The sequence below is a fragment of the Pseudophryne corroboree genome, chromosome 2 (assembly GCF_028390025.1).
Source record: "Pseudophryne corroboree isolate aPseCor3 chromosome 2, aPseCor3.hap2, whole genome shotgun sequence".
NCBI lineage: Eukaryota > Metazoa > Chordata > Amphibia > Anura > Myobatrachidae > Pseudophryne > Pseudophryne corroboree.
In genome coordinates, this window is record NC_086445.1 from 260,215,933 (window position 1) to 260,236,456 (window position 20,524).

General features: G+C 46.9%; 1 protein-coding gene across 2 annotated transcripts in view; it reads right to left on the reverse strand.

Moving 5' to 3' along the window:
* CCDC65 (coiled-coil domain containing 65) overlaps window positions 1–20,524 on the reverse strand; it is a 128,097-nt gene that overhangs the window by 78,118 nt on the left and 29,455 nt on the right. For both annotated transcript variants that reach the window (XM_063952716.1, XM_063952717.1), the window contains exon 2: window positions 11,628–11,779. In XM_063952716.1, coding sequence (XP_063808786.1) covers window positions 11,628–11,768 — 141 coding nt within the window. In that variant the 5' untranslated portion in view covers window positions 11,769–11,779. The remainder of the gene's footprint in view (window positions 1–11,627; window positions 11,780–20,524) is intronic.

A 20,524-nucleotide genomic window follows, 5' to 3' on the forward strand; every position in this document is an offset into this window, starting at 1 on the left:
TAGCACGGAGTGGATACTGGCTGGAACCAGTTAAATAATAAATGAACTTGGGAGCGATGAAATATGAACTGAAATGTAGAACTTGAGAGCGGAGAAATAATAATACCGGTGGAGAGTGGTAAAGTGTAGAAAGGACACCGGCCCTTTAAGGGAAGCTGTACTCTGCTGGAAGCTGAGCTGGAAGCAGGTAATGTTGTAACTGGAAACAGATGAATCCACAGTGGATTGGAGAGTCAGGCTACACCGCAGGTGGAATGCTGGTGCGGATCTCTATGGTGGAAGTCTTGAGACAGGAGCTGGAACCTGGAAGACAATCACAGGAGAGAGACAAACAGGAACTAGGTTTGACAACCAAAGCACTGACGCCTTCCTTGCTCAGGCACAGTGTATTTATACCTGCAGCAAGGAAGGGATTGGCTAGGCAATTATGCAGATTAACAATACTGACAACAGATTGGAGGAAATGATCAGCTGACAGAATCCAAGATGGCTGCGCCCATGCAGACACTTGGAGGGAAGTTTGGTTTGTAATCCATGTGGTAATGAAAACAGTAATGGCGGCGCCGGCCACTGGAGACAGGAGACGCCAGGCTGACAAGTGCACATCCAACCACGCGGACACAGCGGAGGCCGCGGCTGACGTAATCGCCACTCTGACACTCTGCATGCAGAAGCTCAGGGACGGCGGCGGAGGCCGCGGGAGACGCCATGCCAGATGTAATAAGGCGTTACTGTGACAGCGTCTCAGAGAGACAGGAGAGGATGCAGGAATGTGAACATTAGGATAACAGATGGGATCCGGTCCTGGAGCGCTGAGCCAGCCTTAGGAGGCATCTGATGGGTAAGAAATGGCGTCCAGATACCCGGATCGTGACAGCACCCCCCCCCTTTAGGAGTGGCCCCAGGACACTTCTTTGGCTTTTGAGGAAACTTGGAATGGAATCTCCGGACCAAGGCAGGAGCATGGACATCAGAAGCATTGGTCCATGAACGTTCCTCAGGGCCGTAACCCTTCCAGTCAATAAGATACTGTAGTTGACCGTAACGGTGACGTGAGTCCAGGATCTTGGCCACTTCATACTCAACGCCTCGTTGAGTTTGGACTTTCGGAGTTGGAGGAAGTGAGGAATGAAACCGATTCAAGATCAGCGGTTTCAACAGGGAAACATGGAATGTCCTGGGTATTTTTAAGAAGGGAGGCAACTGAAGTCTGTAAGCAACAGGATTGATGACTTGTTCAATCTTGAAAGGACCGATATAGCGAGGTGCAAACTTCATACTGGGAACTCTTAACCTCAGATTCTTCGTGGATAACCATACCCGATCCCCCAACTTGAGAGCAGGAACTGCTCGACGCTTCTTATCCGCAAACTTCTTGTACCTGAACGATGCCTTGAGCAGAGCTGATCGTACGCTCTTCCAGATATTGGCAAACTGATGCAAGGTGATATCCACTGCGGGAACAGAAGTTGCTGGAAGCGGTTGGAACTCAGGGACTTTAGGGTGGAATCCAAAGTTAGTGAAGAATGGTGTTGAAGCAGATGAAGAATGATACTGGTTGTTATGACAGAACTCGGCCCAGGGAAGTAATTGAGCCCAGTCATCTTGAGAGGAGGACACATAGATGCGGAGGAAGGCCTCCAAGTCCTGATTCACCCTCTCGGTTTGACCATTGGTCTGAGGATGGTAAGCCGTGGAAAACTTTAGCTTGACTTGGAGGACTTGACATAAACTTCGCCAGAATTTGGCTGTGAATTGAACTCCTCGATCTGAGATAATTTCTTCAGGAAGACCGTGGAGTCGGAAGATCTCTTGTATGAAAACTTGAGCCAACTTGGAAGCTGACGGAAGACCGGTGAGAGGAATGAAGTGTGCCATCTTGGTGAACCGGTCAACTACCACCCAGATGGTATTGAACTTGTTGCACATGGGTAAGTCTGTAATGAAATCCATCGACAAGTGGGTCCATGGTCGACGGGGAACGGATAGTGGAACCAGTTGCCCCGCAGGCGACTGGCGGGATACTTTATGTTGGGCACACTTTGGGCAAGATGCAATAAACTCCAAGACGTCCTTTTTCAGAGTTGGCCACCAATAGGACCTAGAGATAAACTCCAGGGTTTTTTGGATACCTGTATGTCCGGCAAAACGGGAAGCATGGGCCCAATGCATGAGCTTCTTCCTTAGCATCGGCTTCACAAAACTTTTCCCTGATGGGGGCGTAGAGTCCATCCCTACCGTGGAGAATGCCAACGGACTTATAATAGGATGCTTGTCTGAAGACTCTGACTCATTTTCTTGCTCCCATGAGCGGGAAAGGGCATCGGCCTTGCGATTCTGAGAGCCCGGACAGAACTGGAGTTTAAAGTCGAACCTGGAAAAGAAAAGTGCCCATCTGGCCTGACGAGGGTTGAGACATTGTGCGCCTTTTAAATATAGAAGGTTCTTGTGGTCTGTAAGGATGGTGATTGAATGAGAAGCTCCCTCCAACAGATATCTCCACTCCTCTAGAGCGAGCTTGATGGCTAGCAACTCCTGGTCGCCAATGGCATAGTTGCGCTCCGCTGGGGAGAACTTCCGTGAGAAGAAACTGCAAGGATGTAAATGGCCATCTTTAGCCCTCTGAGATAACACCGCTCCTACTCCAACGGAGGAGGCATCCACCTCTAGGATGAAAGGAGAGTCGATGTCAGGCTGTTTCAGGACAGGCGCAGAGATGAACCTCTGTTTTAAAAGATGAAAAGCTTGCATGGCTTCTTCAGACCACTTGGACGGGTTAGCACCCTTCTTGGTGAAAGCAGTAATAGGCGCCACAATGGTGGAAAAGTCTCGTATAAACTTTCGGTAATAATTGGCGAACCCTAAGAACCTCTGGACCCCTTTGAGGGTTAAGGGTACCGGCCAATTCTGAATTGCTTGTAGTTTCTCAGGATCCATCTCTAGTCCGGAACCGGACACAATGTACCCTAGAAACGGAATGGACTTGACTTCAAAGACGCATTTCTCTAATTTGCAATAGAGATGATTGACACGGAGACGGGACAGAACCTCTTTAACCCAAAAACGATGTTCCTCTAAATCGTTGGCAAAAATGAGGATATCGTCTAGATAGACCACGACATGACGGTATAGAATGTCTCTGAAGATCTCATTGACAAAATGCTGGAAGACAGCTGGAGCATTGCTCAATCCGAAGGGCATGACGAGGTACTCATAATGTCCGTCACGGGTGTTAAAGGCGGTCTTCCACTCGTCACCCTCACGGATCCGGATGAGATTGTATGCACCTCGCAAGTCCAGCTTTGTAAAGATGGTAGCTCCGCTAACTCTGTCAAAGAGCTCAGTAATCAGGGGTAAAGGATAACGGTTCTTGATGGTAATGTCGTTCAAACCTCTGTAGTCGATGCACGGCCGCAGACCACCATCTTTCTTTTTTACAAAAAAGAAGCCTGCGCCGGCTGGAGAAGAAGAAGGTCGAATGAACCCCTTTGCTAGGTTCTCTTTAATATATTCCTCCATAGAATGCGTCTCAGGCAGAGACAACGGATAAGTTCGGCCTCGAGGTGGAACCTTCCCTGGAACGAGATCAATCGGACAGTCCCATTCTCTATGAGGAGGAAGGATATCAGCAGAAGCTTTACTGAACACATCCGTGAAATCTTGATATGGAGGAGGTGGAACATCAGACGACCTGGGGGAAGAAGAACAGACAGGCAATACTTTAAACAAACATGTCTCAGCACAGGAGGAACCCCATGCCAGGATTTGCGTAGTCGTCCAATCAATTGTAGGATTGTGAAGACGGAGCCATGGAAGGCCCAGGACCACAGGATGTGTGGCTCTTGGAATCACTAAAAAAGAAATAAGTTCGGAATGAAGAACTCCCACTCTCAGACGAACTGGTAGAGTCCTTAAAGAAATAACTGCATCAAAAATTTTGCTGCCATCCACGGCAGTTAAAGAAATGGACGAAGGAAGTCTCTCGGTGGGTAGGGACCACCGTTTAACATAGGCTTCGGTAATAAAGTTCCCAGCTGCTCCGGAATCAAGGAGGGCAATGACGTTCCGATAACGTTGAGCAACTTGAAGCGAGACTGGGAGATTACAATCTTGAGGAGATGGAGAGGAGATCATTACTCCTAGCCGGCCCTCTCCTTGGCGAGCTAGGATTTGGAGTTTCCCGGACGTTTGGGACAGGCATTAATGGTGTGAGACGGAGCTGCACAATAGAGACAGAGAAACTCGGAGAGACGTCTTCGGCGCTCAGCAGGAGTTAAACGGGAACGGCCAAGTTGCATGGGCTCATCTTTAGATGGTGACAGTTGACGAGGAGGAGGAGCAGAAGATTTTGGAGCAGATGATCTTCCACGCTCAGTTGCTCTCTCTCTGAAACGTAAATCAACTTTCGTGCAGAGTGAGATTAGCTCATCTAACTTAGAAGGTAAGTCTCTGGTAGCTAACTCATCTTTAATACGCTCAGATAAGCCATGCCAGAATGCAGCATACAGGGCCTCGTCGTTCCATGCCAGTTCGGACGCCAGGATCTGGAACTGTATCAGATATTGTCCTACAGTACGTGACCCCTGGCGTAAACGGAGAATCTCGGATGAAGCTGAGGTTACCCGGCCTGGCTCGTCGAAGATGCGCCTGAATGTTGACACGAAGGCAGTGTAGGAAGATAGCAGGGTGTCGGACCTCTCCCATAACGGTGATGCCCAATCAAGGGCTGAGCCACTGAGAAGAGAAATAATGTAGGCAATTTTTGTACGGTCACTGGGAAAATTGCCAGGTTGTAGCTCAAACTGAATCTCACACTGGTTGAGAAATCCCCTGCAGAATCTTGGAGATCCGTCAAATTTTGCTGGCGTTGGAAGATGAAGACGTGGAGCAGAAATGGGTAAGGTGGGTGGGGTTATAGCTGGAGTCACTGTGGTTGAGGCACCAGACGCGCCTGATCCACGGAGAGTTGTCTGAATCCCATCCAGCCGAGTAGAGAGATCCTGGAGACAGCGGATGATGTGGCCCTGTGCAGCCTCCTGATGTTCTAGTCGGGCTACCAGTTCTTGCATCGGCCTGGCCGCTTGATCCTGGTCTCCGGCTGGATTCATTAGGTCAGTGCTTACTGTCACAACTGAGGGCCTGAGCTGACGGGAGGCAGCCTCAGTTGTAGGGGCTGAGATGTACCGGAACCTGGGAGGTTGTATCAGACCCCTGGACATGTAAGTAACATAAATAATAACTGCCCGAAGGCGTGACCACGACAACTTGGATAAAAGTCAATGATGTTTATTATGACAACTCCGCAACACAGCAGCAGTAAAAGAAAACGTAAAAGTCAGCAAAGAATAAATACAGTTCCTGGGTACTACAGGATGGCAGGAGCCACAGGGCACTGGTAGTGTGAGATAGTTCTTATGATCTTCTAGATGGAAAGTCCTTACCAGGCCCGACTGTAGCAATGGAGATAACCCAGGATTGTGCCAGCTGGTGTTCCAGGAAAAGCTGGGTTGCTGAAGATAAAACAGCTGCTGTGGATACTGGCTGGAACCAGACTGTCGTTAGCACGGAGTGGATACTGGCTGGAACCAGTTAAATAATAAATGAACTTGGGAGCGATGAAATATGAACTGAAATGTAGAACTTGAGAGCGGAGAAATAATAATACCGGTGGAGAGTGGTAAAGTGTAGAAAGGACACCGGCCCTTTAAGGGAAGCTGTACTCTGCTGGAAGCTGAGCTGGAAGCAGGTAATGTTGTAACTGGAAACAGATGAATCCACAGTGGATTGGAGAGTCAGGCTACACCGCAGGTGGAATGCTGGTGCGGATCTCTATGGTGGAAGTCTTGAGACAGGAGCTGGAACCTGGAAGACAATCACAGGAGAGAGACAAACAGGAACTAGGTTTGACAACCAAAGCACTGACGCCTTCCTTGCTCAGGCACAGTGTATTTATACCTGCAGCAAGGAAGGGATTGGCTAGGCAATTATGCAGATTAACAATACTGACAACAGATTGGAGGAAATGATCAGCTGACAGAATCCAAGATGGCTGCGCCCATGCAGACACTTGGAGGGAAGTTTGGTTTGTAATCCATGTGGTAATGAAAACAGTAATGGCGGCGTCGGCCACTGGAGACAGGAGACGCCAGGCTGACAAGTGCACATCCAACCACGCGGACACAGCGGAGGCCGCGGCTGACGTAATCGCCACTCTGACACTCTGCATGCAGAAGCTCAGGGACGGCGGCGGAGGCCGCGGGAGACGCCATGCCAGATGTAATAAGGCGTTACTGTGACAGCGTCTCAGAGAGACAGGAGAGGATGCAGGAATGTGAACATTAGGATAACAGATGGGATCCGGTCCTGGAGCGCTGAGCCAGCCTTAGGAGGCATCTGATGGGTAAGAAATGGCGTCCAGATACCCGGATCGTGACATGGTATGTCTAACCAAAGTCATATAAGACGAGAATGGAAATATAAGAACTGTTTGAACTTGTAGCAACAATAAACAAGTAAAAAAAAAAAAAAAGAGAATGCAAGTACACCGCCTTATGTAGATGTGGAAGCAGTTACGGCCAGCATACAAACTATAGAAAATATGAAAAATATGAAAAATATGACCTATATATGTATGTTGAAGTTTTATTTAGGAGGAGAAGGTGACCTGATTGTTTTCAGCCATTTCTCATGCACCCAGAGGAGTATCCAACCGGTAAAAGAAGAGCAGTAGCCTGCGGGGGAAGTGGCTGAGACCAGTGGAACAGGTAAGTATGGTATCATTCGTGTACATATATAGTAAAACCCAAAAATAAAACAAAAAATTCAAGAAAGTAACGTCAGAGATGGAGAAAAACCTGTCCGCACATTAGTATTTGCCAGTAGGAAAGCGGACAGAGACAAGGTAACCCCCGGGTGTTTCTTTCAGTTACCATATAAGAAGTATTCATTCCTAGTAATGCCCCTAGTCAAGATGAGCTCGGAAATATTTGTTGGACCACGTACAGACCCTTAATATGGGATGAGAAGGATTGAATGAATACTTCGCATGACCTAGAAGCTTGTTAAACTTTTTTTTTTTTTGTCTTTTGCAGTAATAGAAAACTCTCCATCTGGATAAGATCACTGGTAAACACTAATTCGGCAAATGGGAGGTGGCTGTCTCTGTGCTAATGGACGGGCTCAATAAGGCATTGAGGGCAGGGTGCAGACTTCTTTGCAAAATTGGAAAGGGGTCACAGTAGCTAATCTTAGAAAGTGTGCTATTGAACATCACAAGAATAGTGCTAGGCGCAGAGAACAACAGGAGGAGAGGTTGAGGATGGTAAGTATACTGGCACATACAGGAAAGACCCATCAGTCCAAACCCCAGATCCCTAATGGTCAATAATATGTTACACTTGTAGGAAGGAAGGGCATTTTGCCAGAGATTGTAGGAGTAGTAAGACACATAGTCAATATAGACCCCCTAGACAGAAAACACAAGCCACATTATTAAACACATAGACGGGACCAAGGGACATATAGTAAGGAATCACGAGCCATATAGAAAACACAGATTCGGGCAATGGGAGTAACAGGAACGGTGCAACAATACCCTTTGAGTAGACCTGCAGAGATTACGATAGGGCCCTTGCAAACCAAACATTCTTTTCTGCTGGCTGCATCGGCTCCGACTAATCTACTCGGCAGAGACTTATTGTGTAAAATGCGGAGTGTCATATATTGTACTCATGAGGGTGTCTTCTTGGATATACCTGAGAACCATGCTCAAGAAGTACAATATATACTAGACACCCCTCAAAGGCTAATGTCGCATTCTACTGTTCTAGATGCATATCCATCACAGGTAGAGGAAATTATCTCACAGATACCGGGTTCCCTATGAACTTAGGATGGACAGGACACTGGATTGATGGCTGGGATAGTCCCAATAGCGATACAATAAACACAGAATTTTTTTTAAGGGGAGTAGACCAAGTAGAGAATCACTTCCCCGTAGTGCCCAATCCAGTTGTCAAGTTTTTATAAAATCTACTACACCTCTACAAACTCATCTGTCACCAACCTCTATTCTGTTTCTCTACAGTTTCCTCTTCATCTTTTGCGTTCACACAGGGTGGTACAATACATGGACCCAAGTACAGTTCAAACTCCACATGCCTAGGTCCTTCAGAGTTCTGCCCAAACCCAGTATATCTCAACAGCACGATAACACCAGTAATACTGCAGTGTGCCTTGTCATGCACAAAGGGTGGAGGAAGGATGAGAATACCGGTGAAGGGAAATTTTGTATAGACACTAATATGCCTGTTGGTGAATGGCAAACCTGACATTTTTCTTTTTCATTTTCTTCTTCTTTCTCTCCTCTAGAGAAGTTTTTTTTCTTTTTTTTGAGTTATGCTCATGATACTCTACATTGCAAACACACAACAGTTAAATTAAGATACAAATTTGTGTTCCCTACAGGAAAAGTAGGTCTGGAAGTCGAAGGGGTATGGTTAGGAGTCCCCAGGACTCTGGAGAGGTGGACATGGTAAGCCAGTGGCCCCCAGAGCATATCTCCCAAGCCTAGCTGAGGCAGCATATGGTCTGACTCACCTAGGGTAAGGAAGGTATGTGCAAGCTGGTAAGAGCCTACTGGAGTGCACCAGGGTTTTCTTCTCATGCAGGTGAGAAAGCAATGACCTGTCTTACTTGCTTGAGGAAGAATATTGGTAAGGCAATACCAACAGAGCCATCTCATATCCCTCCTGCAGACGGATCTTTTCAGGAAATACAAATCGACTTCGTACAGTTAACACCCTTTAGGAATTATTGTTATGTATTGGTGTGCACTGATGTTTTCTCAAACTGGGTAGAAGCATTTCCTGCCGCCACGGATGCTGCTGTGTTTACCGCAAAGAAAAATTGCGCAGAAATTTGTGTGTAGATAATGGTACCCCTAGAAGTAGGAGCAAAGCTTGAAATTGTACCATTGTGATCATAGATAATGCCACTAGTATTATGTAGCATCGGAACCACTCCCAGATCTTCACTTAACAAATCACCCTCTTCGAAATTTGTTTTTGTTTTGATATTTGTGTCTTTTTTGTTGTTTTTGGAAGACAACCTCATGTCATGATTGATCCGCACAATGATCAGAAATACACCAATGAGGTGACAGTACAGTACTTTATCGAGATGAGCCAGCATTTGAGAACTTGACAAAAGAACTTGAAACTGTTGATTGCTGGTATGCCAAATACTAACTGTCTTGATTGTGAACCAAGACACTGTGTGATTGTTCTTACGCTCAGGTTGCCTAATAGGTGGGAAGGACCATACCAAGTTTTGTTGACAGCACTATCCCAGTAAAAGTAGCCGAGAGAGAGACTTAGGTCCACGATTCCCATTGCAGGAAAGTCGGTAGTCCGGAAGGAACTCGTAAATGGAGTGAGATCGCAAAAGTATCACCAGAGACTCTGTTCCGTGAAGACTGAGAGGCGGCACTGTTGAACACTACCTGAGCGTACTAAAGGATTGCAGAAAGACCAGTCATTGTAATTGATTTGTTATGAACAAGAGTTGTTTTGTTCTATTTCTCTTTTCTCTCTTTCCCACTGACAAACATTTTCTTTCAGGACATTCTATTTTTGCGAGGTTTTTTTGTGAGGAGTTGAGTGTTGGACTGGAACTGGTTCTGCAGGAAGGAGTGATTTCCTCATAGGATCCCAGGATTAGCCGATCAGTTTGTTAAAGTCAGAGAAAAATCAAAGGTCTAGTAGTTATGGAGTTCGGAGGTAATCAGGAACAATCAGACAATGGCTATTCACACATTGCAGATAAAGAGCTCATTAATATATGTGGAAGAAAGGTTAATGAGTGGCTCTCCCCGAACTCTGTAGGTTTATGTTATTTAGGAAGGACACTTGTTCAATGATTAAACAGACCTAGCATATGTTCCAGAAATGGAAACAATGTTCAGAAAATGATAGGAATATGTAGATCATGAAAATTTTATATGTCACTTTCACGATTTGTTTGTGTCTTCTTCATCTACCCAGAAGAACCTAAATCGAATCCAAACATCAGTGTACAAAGACGTAGGTACATGTATGTGTGAAATGTTCGTCGCAAATCAGACATCATAGGCCAAAGCACTGTCCCAGCATACTCTATAGGTTGAATGTTGTCCCACACCCAACCAGTGGTCCCGTGACCGCCGAGTGCATACAGAGGATGTCTCGTCCTCCTCCCTGTCTTCCCCAAATATAGTCAAGTGTCTGATTTGCGAAATGAATACATACTTGTGTCTAGGTCACCGATTATTGTCTGAAAATTTTTTTCTTATGTTAATAATTGATGGCAGTTATTGTTAACTGTCAAAGGGTGGACTGTCGAAGTAAAAAATATTACATAGAAAGAACATACAGACTCCACACATTATAAGTCACTATACTTGCAAATACGCGCAGCGAGCACAGCAATATATGGTAACACACGCATTTACACGGACATGCCACTGAGATGGATTCGACACTCATTTCATACAGTACATAATTATAGTAATATCAAGCGCCAGACATCATAATGATTTAAAATTATATAATGGAGTAATGTCATGTATGTGTATTATTGGAACGAAGCAAGATACACCTGTCATATTTGGTATTAAAGCAACCAGATTAATGTGTAGATTCATTTGATACTTGTTATTAAGTTGTAGGAGATTGCAACAAATAGTTATGATTAAATGTATGAAAGCTAAAATCACTCTTATTAGGACAATGGACAGGAAACTCAGGCCAGCCCCTTTAGATGTCTTCAAGGCTGAACCTGTTTAGCATACGAACAGACTAGTGACTCATCATGAATGAGAAAGTTCCCTCCCCCAAAACTAGATAACACATTACAGAGACACACAGTGGCCAGTTGCTGTTTTTCCCAGACGTTGGTGGAGATGCTGTCTGCCAAGTTCCTGCATGATTTTACAGAGAGAGTGATATGGAGGGACGAATTTATATGAGAAAGATATGGTAATTGTATCGCTGGCCTGTAACTGTATGTATTAACTGCTTACTGTATGAATTGTAACCATGTAACTATATGTATACTGTATATTGTGATATATTGAATACATATCCTTTTAATAACAAATATATACATCAATGAGCTTTGGAACTCACATAATGTGTGGGTGTATTTTTTTCTCTTATGGGATGCAGTGTTTTGCGATGTATAGCACACATTCATGGCAAATGGTAATAAGATGTGCAGGCGTCTACAATATATATTAGAGCGGGCATTTTAAATATTTGTTAGAAAGCAATTTGATATTTACACAGCTCTCGATGGCACCTGCATTATTTGGATTCTTTCTTATGCTGATGAGTGCTGCCTGCATCAGTATTTATATACAGAAACATATATATATATATATATATATATATAATATAACCTTCTAAATAATGAATAGTTATTAAGAAACATGATCTGATGTAATCCACAAAACTGTATCCATTATGGATCCTCTGTACCTTTTTGGATTTTGAGGTGTTATGTATTCAGTAATCAATAAATAAGACTAAATATTCTCTGTAATGCTCTGCGTAATTTGTTGTGCTTTATAAATAACGGTTAATAAATACCTTAAGAAACTGCATTAACATGTCTTCTTTCTTCTTATTCTGCTCCTCCTCGGCCAGCATCTTTTGTTGCATATACAGTAACTGCTCCTCCTCAGACATTCGGCTTAATTTGCCTGATTTTTTCCCACCTTTCTTTGGCATGGTGGCGCTAACTGTGGCAAAAAGGGAAAAGTAATGACATAGCGCTGTTGTTGTTGTTGTTATTATTATTATTATTATTATTATTATTATTATTACTACTGAAGCAGATTTGTTCCCTACACACAATAGAATTATAAAAGAATTATTGCAGGTATCACTAAGGGGATGTTATAAAACATAATACACAGTACGCTAGTTAATTTAACTATTTGATGTTTATGTACAACATCTACGCTTCAATTAAAAACTATAGTTTCAGTCATTGAAAATAGGATTTTAATACCTACCGGTAAATCCTTTTCTCCTAGTCCGTAGAGGATACTGGGGACTCCAAAAGAACCATAGGGTATAGACGGGATCCGCAGGAGCTTGGGCACACTAAAAAGACTTTGACTGGGTGTGAACTGGCTCCTCCCTCTATGCCCCTCCCCCAGACCTCAGTTATAGGAACGGTGCCCAGGAGAGACGGACATTTCGAGGAAAGGATTTTTGTTAACTAAGGGCGATAAACATACCAGCCCACACCACAAACATACCGTACAACTGGAGTAGCATGAAACCAGATAACAGTATGAACTAACAACAGCAACAAGCTGAACATAACTGATACACAAACCACGTGTAACCATAAGTAACCAGTATCAATACAACTGCAAGGAACAGTCCGCACTGGGATGGGCGCCCAGCATCCTCTACGGACTAGGAGAAAAGGATTTACCGGTAGGTATTAAAATCCTATTTTCTCTTACGTCCTAGAGGATGCTGGGGACAGCAAAAGGACCATGGGTCTATACCAAAGCTCTAGAACGGGCGGGAGAGTGCGGACGACTCTGCAGCACCGATTGAGCAAACATGAGGTCCTCATCAGCCAGGGTATCAAACTTGTAGAATTTAGCAAAAGTGTTTGAACCCGACCACGTAGCTGCTCGGCAAAGTTGAAGTGCCGAGACCCCTCGGGCAGCCGCCCAAGATGAGCCCACCTTCCTGGTAGAATGGGCCTTCACTGACTTCGGCAACGGTAGCCCAGCCGAAGAATGAGCTTGCTGAATCGTATTACAAATCCAGCGTGCAATAGTTTGCTTAGAAGCAGGATTTCCAATCTTGTTGGAAGCATACAGGACAAACAGAGCCTCCGTTTTTCTAGTAAGAGCCGTTCTGGCGACATAAATTTTCAAAGCTCTTACAACATCAAGAGATCTTCCGTAGCCACAGGTACCACAATAGGTTGGTTTATGTGAAACGAAGAAACCACCTTCGGCAGAAATTGTTGACGAGTCCTCAATTCCGCACTATCCGAATGAAAGATCAAATATGGGCTCTTGTGAGACAAGGCCGCCAACTCGGACACTCGTCTGGCAGACGCCAGAGCCAAAAGCATGACCACTTTCCAAGTGAGAAACTTCAACTCAACCTTACGCAAAGGCTCAAACCAGTGAGACATAAGAAACTGCAACACCACTTCAAGATCCCACGGCGCCACGGGTGGCACAAATGGAGGATGGATATGCAGCACTCCCTTCACAAAAGTCTGAACCTCAGGAAGGACGGCCAATTCCTTTTGAAAGAAAATAGATAAAGCCGAAATCTGCACTTTGATGGAACCCAATTTCAGGCCCGCATCCACGCCTGCCTGCAAAAAATGGAGGAAACGACCCAAGTGAAACTCCTCCGCAGGAGCTGCTTTGGTTTCACACCACGACACATATTTTCTCCAAATACGGTGATAATGTTTCGCCATGACCACCTTCCTAGCCTTAAGGAGAGTGGGCATGACTTCCCCGGGAATACCCTTCCGAGCTAAAATCTGGCGTTCAACTTCCACGCCATCAAACGCAACCGCGGTAAGTCCGAAAACAGGCAGGGCCCCTGCAGTAACAGGTCCTCTCTTAGAGTAAGCGGTCAGGGATCTACCACTAGTAATTCCTGAAGATCCGGATACCAGGCCCTCCGCGGCCAATCTGAAACGACAAGTATTGCCTGAACCCTTGTTCGTCTTATGATCCTCAACACCCTTGGAATGAGAGGAAGCGGAGGGAACACATACACCGACTGAAACACCCACGGAGTTACCAGGGCGTCCACTGCACAGGCTTGGGGGTCCCTTGACCTGGAACAATACCTCGGAAGCTTCTTGTTGAGGCGAGACGCCATCATGTCTATCAGAGGAATTCCCCAACGCCTTGTCACTTCTGCAAATACCTCTTGATGAAGAGCCCACTCTCCTGGATGCAGATCGTGTCTGCTGAGGAAGTCTGCTTCCCAGTTGTACACGTCCGGGAAGAAGAAGACTGTTGACAGAGCGCTCACGTGCTGTTCCGACCAGCGGAGAATTCTTGTGGCTTCCGCCATTGCCGCCCTGCTCCTTGTTCCGCCTTGGCGGTTTACGTACGCCACCGCTGTGATGTTGTCCGACTGGATCAGGACAGGGAGACTCTGATGAAGTTTCTTCACTTGCAGGAGGCCGTTGTAAATGGCTCTTAACTCGAGAACATTTATGTGGAGAGAAGATTCCTGGCTTGACCATTTTCCCTGAAAACTTCTTCCCTGCGCGACTGCGCCTCAGCCTCCGAGACTTGCATCTGTGGTCAGCAGGACCCAGTCCTGGATTCCAAAACTGCGTCCCTCTAGAAGGTGAGAGCCTTGCAGCCACCACAGGAGAGAGATCCTGGCCCTGGAAGATAGACTTATTTTCTGGTGCATTTGTAGGTGAGACCCGGACCATTTATCCAGCAGGTCCCACTGAAACACCCTGGCATGAAACCTGCCAAACAGAATGGCCTCGTACGCTGCCACCATCTTCCCTAGTACTCGAGTGCATTGATGAATCGACACACTTGTCGGTCTCAAAAGCTCCTTGACCATGGTCTGTATTTCTAGAGCTTTGTCCTCCAGAAGAAACACTCTCTGAAGCTTCGTGTCTAGGATCATGCCCAGGAAGGGCAGCCGAGTCGTCGGAATCAACGGAGACTTTGGCAAATTTAAAATCCAACCGTGATTTTGGAGAACCATCAGGGAGAGTTCCACATTCTTTGACAATTGCTCCTCTGACATCGCCTTTATCAGGAGATCGTCCAAGTACGGGATAATTGTGACCCCTCGCTTGCGAAGGAGTAGCATAATTTCTGCCATAACCTTGGTGAAAACCCTCGGGGCCGTGGAAAGCCCAAACGGCAACGTCTGAAATTGGTAATGACAATCCTGCACCGCAAATCTCAGGAAGGCCTGATGCGGAGGATATATCAGGACGTGTAAGTAGGCATCCTTTATGTCGACTGACGCCATAAAATCCCCCCCTTCTAGGCTGGAGATCACAGCTCAAAGAGATTCCATCTTGAACTTGAACGTTTTCAAGTATGGATTGAGGGATTTTAGGTTCAGAATCGGTCTGACCGAATCGTCCTGCTTCGGTACGACAAAGAGACTCAAATAGAACCCTTCCCCCCGTTGGGACGGGGGAACGGGGACAATGACCCTCTGTTGACACAACTTTTGTATCGCAGCATTTACTACTGCTCTTTCCGTAAGAGAAACTGGCAATGCCGATTTGAAAAAGCGGCGGGGGGGCATCTCCTGAAACTCCAGCTTGTACCCTTGGGACACTATGTCTAAGACCCAAGGATCCAGGGCTGATTGAACCCAGACCTGACTGAAGATTCGGAGACGGCCCCCCACCGGCACGGACTCCGGCAGGGGAGCCCCAGCGTCATGCGGTGGACTTGGTAGAGGCGGGGGAGGACTTTTGGTCCTGGGTGCCTGACCCTGCAGGCGACTTCTTTCCCCTTCCTCTACCCTTTGAAGCGAGGAAGGACGAGCCCTTACCTTGCTTGTATTTATTAGGTCGAAAGGACTGCATCTGCTGATGAGGCCCCTTCTTCTGTTGAGCGGGAACATAAGGAAGAAAAGATGACTTACCCGCAGTAGCGGTCGACACCAGGTCAGCCAGGCCGTCACCAAACAACACACTACCTTTGAAGGGGAGAGCTTCCATATTTTTCTTGGAGTCGGCATCAGCATTCCATTGATGGATCCACAGCGCCCTCCTGGCCGAGACCGCCATGGCATTGGCTCTTGATGCCAAGAGGCCAACATCTCTCGCTGCATCCTTTAGGTAATCTGCAGCGTCCTTGATATAACCAAGAGTCAAAAGAATATTATCTTTATCAAGGGTATCCATATCAGAAGCTAAATTATCAGCCCATTTAGCAATAGCACTACTCACCCATACCGACGCCACAGCAGGTCTGAGCAATGCACCAGTATTAACGAAAATGGCCCTCAAAGACGTCTCCAGCTTGCGATCCGCCGGATCCTTGAGAGCAGCCGTGTCAGGGGACGGAAGCGCCACCTTCTTGGACAAACGGGATAGAGCCTTGTCGACATTCGGAGACAACTCCCATTTTTCCCTGTCATCAGAGGGGAAAGGATACGCCATAAAAATTCTCTTGGGAATCTGCCACCTTTTGTCCGGCGACTCCCAAGCTTTTTCACAAAGAGCATTCATTTCATGAGAGGGGGGAAACTGCACCTCAGGTTTTTTCCCTTTAAATAGGCAAATCCTTGTTTCCTGAACAGCAGGTTCGTCAGAGATATGTAAAACATCTTTAATAGCCACAATCATCTACTGAATACTCTTAACTACCCTTGGGTGTAAAGTAGCCTCATTAAAATCGACATCGGAGGGGGGCGTGGTCTGGCCAGCAAACTGAGTGGAAGTGCTTTACAGGAGCTCCTGCTAGCCTTCCATACAAATCAATAAAAAAAAACATATTATTGGAGACTTCCACCGACCCCACCGTATCTTGAGGCTACTATTTAGCATACCTGCTTGGGGGGTAGTGACTGCGGAGCCGGGGGACCCTTTTAAGGGCCCTTGCGGGTTGTGGCCTACCCCTTCCTGTGAAGCCGGGGACTGTAGTGGCGGTCTCCCCCCGGACACGACACTCGGCCGAGTGTTACATCCCTGGAGCCCGGAGGCAGAGACGTATGCATCCACCCACACCTAGCGGCGACAGCACACGGAGGAGGAAGGTACGGGACGTGGAGGCGGTGAGCCCTCGGGTCCTCACGTCCGAGACCCGGCGGCGGAGACGGCAGCCCTGAAGACCTGCGGACCCGGCGGAGGTGACGGCTGGTGAGTTCCCCCTGCCTGCTGGTCCCTTGCCGCCCGGCAGCCCAGCAGCACGCGTGGCGCCTCTCCCCCCGCTGATATCCATCCACGACTGCTCCCAGCGTAGCACTGACAGCTAGGGCCTCCGCTTCCCTTACCAGGAGACCGGGGACTAAAGTTAAGAGGGGATCCGGCCGCGAGTTCCGGGACCGGAACGTGGACACGGCGGGCCCCGACCATACACCCACGAACACCGGCTTTACTTATATGAACTCCCCTCCACCTGCTGCAGGCTTGACAAGTGGCCATCTCCCTATACCAGCCGCTGGGGGTATTCGTTACGCCTCAACACTATCCACAGCTCAATGAAGTACATAAACCCCTTAAATAACCTGCACCATCTACTCAACTGTGCCTCACAACCTGTGGTGAGATCCTTAAAGGACACTTTACCTCTTTATTGTTCTACAGTACTGACTCTGGTTCTGTCAATTTTTTTTTTTTTTTTGCATTTAATTTGTTCAGCAGGCCTATCTCCTATTTTACAGTGGAAAGGCCCTTTGGGTCATATATCCTAGGCTGGAGCTCCCTCTAGTGGCTCACCCATATACATAATTATATATGTGCGATTCAAGTGCTCTTATACTTGCCTGACAGAATTCGCAAAGAGCCGTGGGCCGCCTTCAGAGATCTATATTTTTTCTACTTGCTGTCTGGCGCATAAACACCGCCATGCACTGCCCTGGACTTTTGTTCTCTACTACTCTACCCAGGGTCACTTGATGGCAATCTGATACCAGGCCACGGGGGGATGACCGCCTCCTAAGAGCCATGTTGCCGAATGTATCCTGCTGATTCTGACACATCTTGAGCTACTTGCAAACACCCTCCACATTATCCCTCTCTAGAATATGAGACGTGCCTCGAAATCCTCTAGACGGAGCAAAAACAACCAACCACGGAAAGTCACGAGGTCTCAAGCAGACCTGAGGCCCTTCCTCCATCCCACGATTTCCCCACAGATGGAGAGCCGTTCCTCTCCCCGCTCCCAGACCTCCCCTTCTGCTTCTCCGACTTCGAATCCAGCTGACGAGATGGCTGACCCCTCGGTAGCTAGTAGTCGTGAACTCCGGGATATCCTAACCTTCATGAGGTCCCTTCCCACAAAACAAGACCTTCAAGACACTATCAGGAACGAGCTCGCTTCCATCAAAAGCGACATTTCCCACCTATCCGACCGAGTGGTTACTCTAGAGGAAGACCAAGTAGCCAGTGCTTCCTGTATGTCCCAGCTGAGGGATTCTGTCCTCGCTCAATCCAAAGAAATCCGGGCTTTACAGTCCAGAATGACGGATATCGACAACAGGGGCAGACGGAACAACATCAGAGTCCGTGGTCTCCTGGAGGAGATTTCCCAGTCTGGTCTAATGGATGCCCTGTCCAAGTTATTTAACGAACTCTTGGGAGCAAATTCGGATAATGTCATCACCTTCGACAGAGCCCACAGAGCCCTTAGACCGAAGGGCCTAGCCACCGACCGACCTCGTGACGTCATATGCCGACTCCATTACTTCGCCCAAAAGGAGGAGATCATGTTCAAAGCCAGGCAACTTGATAAAATCGACTTCAATGGCTGCACTATAAGCCTCTACCAAGACCTTTCCTGGTACACACTACAGCAGCGGAGATCCCTGAAACCCCTGACAGACGAGCTGAGGAAACGTCAACTTCGCTACCGTTGGGGATTTCCATTTCACATTCAAGTCTGCTCCTCCGGGAAATGGCACACCCTATCTTCCCACACAGGCCTGACTCCGTTTTGCACCTCCCTAGGCCTTCCTCCATTGTCCATTCCGGACTGGGAGTTTCCTCTTCCAGATATACCCCCTCATAACCGGGCTTCCAATGAACAACCATGGCAAGAGGTTCGAGGCACTGGGAGAAGACCACAGTCTAATACATCTCCTTCCAAAACCGATTAGCTATAATGGACCCATTTGACTGATATTGTTATTCCCCTCCTACAGGATTGCTTACTGTTAATGCATTGTTAGAGGGTAACTTTTTTTTTTTTTTCCCCTCTCATAGGGTCCACGACCAAGTTACATATCGGTCCCTAGTTATTTACAGAGGTTTTTGATAGATGGTTAATATTCATGATTGGGCTGGCCGGCGGGAGGGGGGAGCGGAGGCTTTGGCTGCTGCCCTTGGCCGCCCCCCCCCCCCCTTTTTGGCCTTCTCCCTTCTTATTTCTTTCTCCCCCCACTTTTTCACTGTGTCAGTTTAAATATGTTATAGCTGTTATCATGGTTCGGGTTGCGACCCATCCCCCATTCCCCCATACAACGCCCGCCTCTGGCTACATGCCGGTAGGGAGACTGACGAGATTACGGTTCAGTCTCTCTCCTGCGGGTCTTTTGCTGATGTCTTTACATTGTTTTTGTATTTCTTTCTCTCTTATCTCTTTTTCCATGCTTGCTCTTCCTTCCCTCTTTTCCCCCTCCTTCCACTTCAAGGCTTCTAGGAAAATGTTCTACTTCAACCCACCATGAGTTTCCCAGGGAAGATTAAAGTGCTGTCCCTTAATGCACGAGGTCTCAACTCACCGGAGAAGAGATCTAGCCTTTTACGTCTGTTAAGATCTGAGAGAACAGATGTTGCATTAGTGCAGGAGACCCATTTCAAGGTTGGAATCCGTAATCCCTCCATCACCAATCGCTATTTCCCAGTAGCGTTTTACAGTAACACCCCAGGCAGCAAATCCAAAGGGGTGGCTATTGTTTTCTCCAGAGACTTACGTATCTCAGACGTTGTTATACACAGAGTAGTACCGGGGAGGTTCCTTGTTTTGACCTGTAAGATCTCTGAGCAAATATTTACTTTTGCTGTGATTTACGCCCCAAACCAGGCCCAGCTATCCTTCTTTAACTCCTACCTCCCGAAATTAGATTCTCTGTTACAAGGTATCACGGTTGTAGGTGGTGATTTTAACTGGACATTAGACCCCAATACCGACACCTCAACTCAAGCCTCTAGATTTGTAGCATCTAAATACCGCCGTGTTAAACACCTACTTCACACACGGCAACTGGCCGACTCTTGGAGAACCCTTAATCCCTCGGGACGCGACTACTCCTTTTATTCACACCCTCATAAGGTTTATTCCCGCATTGACTACTTATTCCTTAGCCATAGACACCTCCCACTTCTTATAGATGCCACCATTGGCTCTATCACATGGTCTGACCATGCCCCGGTGACTTTGACCTTGACCCTCCCTCACGGCTCTCATAAACAATGGACCTGGAGACTCAATGAGTCTCTTCTATATGACACACTCTGTAAAGAAACCTTAGACAAGACTCTAGACGACTACATTGCCACAAACGTCACGGACGATGTCTCCCACCTCACCGTATGGGAGGCGCATAAATGTGTCCTGCGCGGCAAGCTGATACAACTGGGCACCCACAAAAAGAAACAGAGGCAGGCCCAGATCTTAGGCCTTTTACATAAAATCCACACCCTTGAGACAGCCCACAAAGTATCACTGTCAGATGTGACCCTAGTAGAGCTATCAGAAGCTCGCTCCCAGCTGAATAAACTTCTCTCTAACAATATAATTCACTCCATCCGTAAATGTAAACAG